Source organism: Copidosoma floridanum, unplaced genomic scaffold (assembly GCF_036245765.1).
Source record: "Copidosoma floridanum isolate Cflo_tuat_1 unplaced genomic scaffold, Cflo_Japanese_pri ptg000013l, whole genome shotgun sequence".
Classification (NCBI taxonomy): domain Eukaryota; kingdom Metazoa; phylum Arthropoda; class Insecta; order Hymenoptera; family Encyrtidae; genus Copidosoma; species Copidosoma floridanum.
This window is the reverse complement of record NW_028321890.1, coordinates 35,042,562-35,051,314: the sequence shown is the minus strand read 5'-3', so window position 1 is coordinate 35,051,314 and position 8,753 is coordinate 35,042,562. Positions and strand designations below refer to the sequence as shown.

Here is an 8,753-nt window from a genome sequence, read left to right as displayed (position 1 = left end):
CACAAGAGCAGTGGCGCAAAAGCTGAGTTATTATTTCGGGAAGAGGGAACAAGGTCTCGGGGCTAAAATCTCGAGCACATGGAAAAGAAATCCTAGTGCGCGTATGTGTGTGCGTGTGTACCCGTAGTACAAAAAGCGTCACGCGTCGCCTGATGCACGACCAACGAAAGCGAAACCGTTCTGGGGGCAATTATTTTTCCGTCCCCTCCCCCGTGGTTGTATAATACAAGCAAGCGCAAGCAAAAGGAGGAGCGACAAGCGCGGCTTGTATATATAACGAGCTTGCAACGAGGATTCAAGCGTCTTTTGCTCTTGACACTCGTCGGCACCAAGTGTATTATTGCGAACCCAAAGGGGGTGCGACATAGAAACGCGTTGCTCGATTTCGTTCAAGTAGGATACACGGCAAACATGAAATCGGCAAGTTTACTGATCATCGCGCTCCTCGTGGCGGTGGCCTCCTGCGTTCCCAAGTTCGAGGACGGAGGGTAAGTTGTTTTTCCACAACAATATATATAATAACAACATTGGCCCGATGTAATTGTTTGCTCGGTTAGTTTCAAGCCGAGTTCGGTCGATTACACGGAGAAATCGGCCAAGGCTCAGGACCAAGTGGCCATGCCGAGCCAAGCCAAGCGCAAGGAGGGCGACTCGTCGCGAAACAACGAACTGAACGACCGGTCCCAGGAGCCCCGTTTCGGCTTCACCAACGTCGGCGACAATTCCGTGAGTATACGTGTACATTTGCCTATATGTGTTTGAGCGCACATTGTATATCCCAAGTACTGGATGACAGGGTTACGGAGTGTCGAGCTACGCGCCGGCCAAGATCGACCTGGGAGGACTACTGTTGGGCGCCGTGATCGGTATAGGGACGATCCTCGTCATTCCCAAGCTTCTCTACGTCCTGTCCGGATCGTACGGCGCTTACGCCCGAAGTAAGTTCAAAAGCGATGTACAAAAGATAACGATGATTGTAAAAAAAAAAAAAAAAAAAAACAAATATTATAGGTGAAGACAGCGGTATAGCCCAGATAATGACTCGGTTGGACGATGCTTTGGCGCGCAACGGCATAGACACGACGACTTGCATGCAGCGGGCGGCCTGCTCGTACTCGAAACAAGCCATGGAAGCTGTGCGGGGTGCAGGCAGCGATAGCAGCAACAACAGTGGGGACGGGATATCGACGGTGGATCGGTTGATGGACGCGTTCTCGTCTAACGAGGTGTTGCGGACGGCCTTGCGGGGCACGGCGATTCAAGAAGCGATCGAGGCCGGTCGGAGCGGGCAAAACTGCGCGAGGGTTTACCAGCAGTGTGGCATGTCCGCCGAGAACATGCTGACGATACTGGCCAAACTGGCGGCCACTCAGGCGATCGGCAACGCAGTCAAGGCCACGGCCACGGCGTGATTTTTCTCTCCCCCCAAATGATGATCGCGAGCTATTTCTTTGTTGTCGAAATTTCTTTTTTTTTAGGAGTATATATCGTTGAATCGCGGATATATGTACTTAACGTTTTTTTACCGTCAAAAGAACATGTTTTCGTCGAATCGTTGAAATTGTATTTGAACCGCGCTTGTGCTGCCATGCCGGAAAAACAAGTAATAATAATATAGAAACCACTAATGCAAATCAATGAATATTTATGTGTGTACGTAGAATAATGATAATATAATAATAATAATACATTTGTGTGAAAAATCGTGTCATTTTTATTTTAAATATATACATACATGGTATGCTTCGTTCTTATGATATACTTTCAAAAAATATCTCTCATTATTTTTATCTTCTTTGCAGGATAACGAGTGGAAATAAAAATTTCCTCAAAATATCCGACAGCATCTGGTGCTCATCTATTAAAAATATACATTCCGTTTGAGATTTTTCTCTGTTAAATGCACTTGATCGACTTTCTCGCTAGGCATTATTGTCAACTATAAAAAATATACTTTATATGCAACCGTAAAATCTTAAAACGAACAATTAGTGAACACCACAGTATCGCTGATTTAACGACGTATTTCGTATACGCACAATAAACAACGCTATAATTATATAAAATATGCACAACAAGTGCGGAATAAAAGAGCTATGTGAAAAAAACATTTTTAATAATCACATTCCTAAAACTGTAATAATATTTGTATTTAAAATACTGAAATGTCATCGTTGACTCGCATCGAGAATGTTGCAAAGTATTCTACTCAAAATATACTATCCATTTTCATTATTCTATTTCATACCTCGATCGTCGTATGTATACTATAGTAATCGATAAGTTTTATAATATCTTTAGTTCACATATCAGTAAAACAGTTTCAACTTTAAAACGACTAAGTAATAAAATAGTTTATACATTCTCATATTTAAAATCGCTACGTCCGAGCCATAGTTTTAGGACCAGATTCACGTTTGAAATCAAAGCCTTTCATTTTTACCGTGCGAAATAACTTGCTACTGTCAATTGATATAAAGCTCTCTAAGCTTGTCATGACTTCAATTTCGACGGAATTATTTGGTTTTCGCAATTATCTCTAAGACTATTCCTCGCAGGTCTACGCCATCGGAGACAGTCACGATGCTACTCGGTCTCCAAAGATCAGCATATAGTTTTTCATTTGGTTTGTCATGTACTATATTACAATATTCTATTTTAGGCGCTTTTCGAAACGATTTAATTAGTTTTATCTTGTTATTTATACCGTTTAAGAAAATACATATTACAATTTGAAATTCGAGTGAGCTAAAATTCAGCACTCGAAGAGTACGAGAATATGCACGAGCCTAACTATATTTCATTGGAGTTACCAGCTAGTTCTGTGATTCCACGACGTGATCAATATTCTATACTAGAAAAAAAATCTCATTGCAAATGTCGCTGAATAGCACGCGCGCGTTAACAAATGAAAATAAAACATATGAAATTCATAGGAACTTGGGTCTAAATCACAAACCCGACAGAGTCGCGTCGCAAAACTCCAAAATTTTCTACCAGGTTTCTCTGACAAGGCGATTTTCATCAGAGCATGTGCTCGCGACTCGGCAGCAGTAAAGCGGCGCCAACGGCGACGCATACATGCCACACGCTGTGCACGATGTAATAATTGCTGCGCGTCTGCAAAAACGCGAAACACACGAGTCCAATGAGCACAATCACCAAGCCGGCCGGCAGATAAAACAGCCGGTAAGCGCGCGCCGGGTACGCCAGTGTACCTGCAAGACGAATCAATACATTTTTCTTATTTAACTTTACTTCATGTTCAACGCTTACCTTTCTGTCGGCACTTGAGGGCCCATGAGACCACAACGAGGCCAAAGCCAAAGAAGGCCGGCAGCAGAAACACCCAAAGAGCCATGCGGTCCATCTCGGCGCCCATGGCGAGCACTATGACGCCCAACATCTGGCAGAACGACGTGACCCTACGGCCCATCGAAGCCATCGCCACCAAAGTCAACCAGATGGCCAGCAACGCGCTATAAAAGTCACCGAACTGCAGCACGTTCAGGCTCAGTCCGAACAGACAGAAACTGTGCTCCTACGACACCAAGAAAATATGTATATGGGCATATAAAAATTGGCTAGAAAAAAAAAGAAAAAAAAAAGATTTACCTCGTCCGCAGCGTCGCAGGCGTGGTAGAAGGTCGAGAAGAACATGACGGTCCCGTAGACGAGGGCCTCGGTGTAGTAGTGACGCTTGATCGCGGCGACAACGGCCCCGACGAAGGCCACGTTGCTGCAAGTGAGCAAGACGATACTGGTCACGGCCCGCCAGTCGCTCATCACGTAGGCATCATCGGCGCAGTCGAAGCCACGGTAACCCCCGGTGCAGTGGCACGCGGCGACCACCGAGCCCCGATTCAGCCGTTTCACGCACACCCCGTGATCGCCGCAGTGGCCGTCGACGCAGAACGACGACTGGATGATCGTCTCAATCCGAGCGTCGACCCCGTGGACGCAGTCGCACGCCGGCTCGCCGCAACCGGTCCCGTTGAGGGCGCAGTCCTCGAAGCACTCGCAGCCACTGGCGTTAGCGACGCCGAAGGCGCGGATCGTCAGGTACCAGGTGCCCGGCTCGGGGTACGGCACGTACACGACGTCCGGGCTGCTGTGGTTGCGGGAGTACACGTCCGCCGTCCTCGACCCTTTTTGCCCATGGCAGGAGCCCATAGGGCCCACCGTCGAGTAGTAGCCCAGGGAAAGACAGCCCACCAGTCTGATGGACGACTGGTCCTCCTCCTCCTCGGCGAGTCTCATGCTGATCGATAGAGTGCCGCCTGTGTCGTAAACCGGACCGACCCGGAACCTCAGCAAGGCTAGACTGCCGGCTGTGAGGTTAAAGGGCTCGTTGTTATCTGCCCTCGGCGACAGGTGGTCGTAGTCGAACATGAAGAAGTCGGGCAGGGTCTTCCTCGTGAGCTTGACCTCTTGGAGGAGTCCCGGGTCCGCCGGTTGGTGGACGAGCTCGAGAGTGACGTCGCTGGCGTTGCCGGATTCGAGGCGTAGAGTCACGTAGTGCAAGGAGCCGTCGTTGAAGCCACGGAAGTTGTAGGTGGCGCTGGTGGCGTTGAGCTTGTCGGCAAAGACGAGATCGGCGGCGGTTACGTGTACGGAGATGGAGCAGTTCTCGGCGCAGGTGGAGTTCAAGGTGAGGCTCGAGGCGTTGGTGTTGCGGGGCACGCGGAACTCGGTTACCGAGGAGTCGACTTGCCGGGTCAGTTGGACCGAGTGAGCCGACGCGTTGGGGCCCAGGGAGAACGTGAAGTCGGGGTGCTCGATCGACATCTCTGCCTCCAGCACTGTCTTGCAGCTGGCAGCTAGACCTGTGTGCGCGCGAGGGTAAATAAGTCATAGTTTGCGCTCGAGTTTGCGTTTGGGATGATAATTGTTGATTTGAATCCAGTACCGGCTTGTTTGATCTGCTCGTCGTTGGGATCGACCCAGGATCGGTAGGCAATCACGTACCAATCGCCGGGTGGCGGTGCGGGGATGTTGGAGAGGTGTTCGAAGTCGTTGCTCTGAGACTCGATGGTGTAAATTCGCCGCCGATTTGGCAATACTTTCGTCTCGATTTTCGAGCCATCGGGACTGACGAGCGGCAAACTGCCGGACTTGAAGTTTATCGTCACGTTGCGAGGGTAGCACTTGCCCACCCCGCCAACCTTTTCCTCTGTGCTGATGAACCTTTTTTTTTTTTTTTTTTTTTAAATTCACATTTTTAGTACATTCGTCTAAAGGCATTTTTTTTTTGTTCACGCACATCAAAAAGAGGGAGTTTTTCCGTTTTTACTTTATGTATATATTCATATTAGGGGTCTATAGAACTCGTGTATTACTTATTAATTTAAAAAATTTTTTAAGCTCCATTATGACCCAGATAATTTTGGCACTATATAGTTGCATTTTAATATATACCTACACAGGTGTACATGATGTAAACTTGATGGCGATGCTAAATTATTACTCAAAGCTTTAGAACGGCGATTTTACAAGTTTTTTTTTTTTTTTTCATTATCGCAACTTACATTTAATGTTTATAAAATATCGAATTCAAATTACCACGGAATTTACTCGAATGCAACTGTGTTTAAAATAATTTATTTTAAACATATTTGTATTTGATCAAAGTATCTGAAATATTAAAATTAAAATCACATACAAATATAATGTATCAACGTGTTTGAACTTGAAAACTTGATGGTGCGACGTATATATGAAATACCTTAAATTAATATAGCGTATTTTCAACCATTGTGGAAATACTCTTGTAAAAAATGTTTAACACCCGAAATATTGTAATTCAAAGACAATACACTTATAAAATTAATTTATTTCAATTAATATTTAAGATAAAGTAACGAACATAGAAATTGAGAGATTATCTTATCCTGCGGTTAAAGGAACGTAGTTGCAGCAATGAAAATACAAATGAATTTTTGGTCATATTGAATAACTACACTGATGAAAATTGTCGTTGTAGCACCAAAGTAACTTTTACATACGACACACGGTATAATATAATCCTCGATTTGATGCAAAACCTACGTAATGGACAAAGGGCCAAACAGACAATAGAGAACCGCTAGACGAGATATACGGACGGGAAGGTGGTGGGTGGGTAATTAATTAAACTCGATGAAGCAGCGCACGGAAGGGATATTCAATCGAGGCTCGTATAACAATAAACGATGCAACAACACGTACTTGCGAGATATATGTATATAGTATATATAATGAACGAGACGGGAGAGCCGCTCAATGCGCAGCAGAGATACAGCCGATCTCCCGTATACGCGTTATTACGCCAAGAGTAGCCCATCCGGTCGAACAATTGCCCGATTAACTCCCCGCTTCGTGTCAGCGGAATTGTTATCGCGATGGCTGTTTTTTTTTTTTTTTTCACCACCGCCAAAACGATGTGCCTATTCCTGTGTGGAAAGATGAAGGAAAACATTTTTAAAACTCACTTGAATCCGACCGATACGGCGCCCTCGGGTACGACAAAGTGCACGACGGTCACGTACTCGTAGCCGAGAAAGTCGTACAATTCGTTGTCCGGCTGGCGAGCTATGATTTCCGTGGTACTGGCGTGTGTCGAGATGCGGTGCAGACTAGCCCAAGCCAGGACAATTAGGCCCATCATCATGTAGCGGTGCTGGAGTGGTCCCATGATTACTCCGAGGATTGAGTTGGAGATCGGGAGTAAAGCGACTACATGCACGTGCTCACGGCACCTCCTTCGATGCCCTACACGTATACGATAATATTGCCGCCTTCCGCTCGACAATGGCTCTTTTGCACCGTAGAGGGGGAAAATACACAGTTTTATCTTTAATGCTTTCGCTGTAAATTATATTGCTTCAACGAGTTTTCACTATATAGATAAACGATTTTTTGATTCACGCCCATCAAGTAAATTAGAAAATATATCTTATTCATGCGTAATTCGAGTACAGCTATACTTTTGAATGGATATAGAAAATATGAATGTTCAAGTGATTTGATTGCTTGTATATATGTGCTTAGAAGTGAAAAAATAAGTAATTTTGACGTTATGTGTGGTACAATATTTCACGCGACAAGAGTCCGAACTGCAAAACCTCGAGTCGAGGAGATACAATAATCGTGCACCCCAGTCGGGGGTGTATGACAACATACATCCATACGACATGGAACTCTATAGTGCCCGTTTGAAAAAAAAGCTTTCAATCAATTGTACGTATATATTCCAAGCAACGGTGAAAGAAAAGAAAAAAGGCATTATAGCTTGAACGGTGATGAGTTTTGTCATAATGTAGGTACACTAGTTACGCACGGGTTGGCCTTGACCACGTATACAGCATACATTGTGTGATGGCGTCCTATAGGTATATACGGAAGCTTTGCGGACACGTTCAAATTGTTTGCCGGCTATTCGCAAAGACGGTCTAATCGATGCCCCTCGCGTTTTCTTTTGCTCGCCCCTACTCGTACCGGTAGGCCATGAATTATTTTACGGAACAACGCGAATGAGTACTTAACTCTATACTTCCTTCGCTCTTTTGTGCTGCTTCGAGCCAAATATCGAGGTATTGTTATCTATATTGTGGCGCGCTCAAATTATTTTACAAAGTCGAGCACTTGCGGGGATCAATTCCTGAGTTCTGTGCAACTATTCCCCGTATGGTCAAAACTCCCAAAAAACGTCGGACACTCGCTAAATGCATTTTTTTTTTTTTTTTTTTTTTTTTTACCAACCCTGTAATACTATGTGCAGTTGGCCAGTGGTTGTGGTGTTGAAACTTTGTTAAAAATTCATGCGATCGATCGATGAAAAAAAAAAAAAAAAAGAAATTGACCTTACGGATGTGTTCTACATGCAATGATCTGGTAAAAAGCACACGTGTTTTTTCCAACACTACGTCCACTCTAAAGTTTCTAAAAACAGTTGGTTCATTATTTAAAATCATTTCTACGCATTTACATATTATATACATACACATATATAGGTGCGTATGTATGTACTTGCATGCACATTATACACGTGACAAAAGTCCGTACAATGTATGATAGAGTCACAGTTCTCTCGTGTGTATATCTTGCTCCTGCAGTAAACCATGACTTAAATTAAATCCATTAAAAATCAATGCATATACTCACACGAAAACTGACCTCCCGCGCCAAAATTCAAGCTCTTATGGTTAATATTGTTCATGCTCATACGCGGCGGAAAAATATAAAAATCAATTCCGATCCACGAGTGACAAAACTTTTTCGTGTACACATGTGTGCATGGAAACAGAGCTTTCTTCAAGCTCGTAAGCTCGTATGATTTAAAAATAAACCATCATCACCTGTCACTCGTTGCCAACATCAACGGCGTTTATTGTTTACTCCAGCCCGTCCCAGCAGAACACCCCGCACAATTGACTCCCGACGAGCACAACCACACAAACTACGATCAACACCACGACGCATGAGAAACACAATTCCAAGCACAGCCTACCGAGCTGTCGCATCCGCGGGATGGAAAAAAAAAAAAAAAAAAAAACAAGTTCACGTGGGGAGAGCCCCAGGACTTCAGCTGTGCGCACATATATGTATATCTCTATGCTGTTGTTGTCACACTCCCCGTGACCCCGTGTTCTCTCATCTGTTTGAAAGGAAAAAAAAAAAAAAGAAGAAAAGCTCCGCGTCAGTTCCGCTTGCGCGTAGTATCAGTACTGGTGCGGCAGGGAAAAAGCTCGTGTTGTCTATATACACCCATCAGA

At 44.7% G+C, this 8,753-nt stretch overlaps 2 protein-coding genes across 3 annotated transcripts; one reads left to right on the top strand and one right to left on the bottom strand.

Annotated features, from left to right (window-relative positions):
- Positions 1 to 283: 283 nt before the first annotated feature.
- LOC106646738 (uncharacterized) lies at positions 284 to 1,649 on the top strand. The gene is made up of 4 exons (XM_014362858.3): positions 284 to 488; positions 558 to 726; positions 797 to 938; positions 1,012 to 1,649. The coding sequence occupies exons 1-4, from the start codon at positions 412 to 414 to the stop codon at positions 1,410 to 1,412; spliced, it is 789 nt and encodes a 262-aa protein (XP_014218344.3). The 5' UTR covers positions 284 to 411; the 3' UTR covers positions 1,413 to 1,649.
- A 1,290-nt stretch (positions 1,650 to 2,939) lies between these two features.
- Positions 2,940 to 8,500, bottom strand: LOC106646796 (transmembrane protein 8B). Of its 2 annotated transcripts, none has more exons than XM_014362927.2 (6): positions 8,337 to 8,500; positions 6,471 to 6,846; positions 4,910 to 5,187; positions 3,616 to 4,826; positions 3,277 to 3,541; positions 2,940 to 3,218 (listed from the first exon to the last, which is right to left on the bottom strand). In XM_014362927.2, the coding sequence occupies exons 2-6, from the start codon at positions 6,671 to 6,673 to the stop codon at positions 3,025 to 3,027; spliced, it is 2,151 nt and encodes a 716-aa protein (XP_014218413.2). In that variant the 5' UTR covers positions 6,674 to 6,846; positions 8,337 to 8,500; the 3' UTR covers positions 2,940 to 3,024. The 2 variants fall into 2 exon arrangements, with proteins under 2 accessions (XP_014218413.2, XP_014218412.2); XM_014362926.2 differs by having other exon boundaries at positions 6,471 to 6,795.
- Between the last annotated feature and the right edge of the window lie 253 nt (positions 8,501 to 8,753).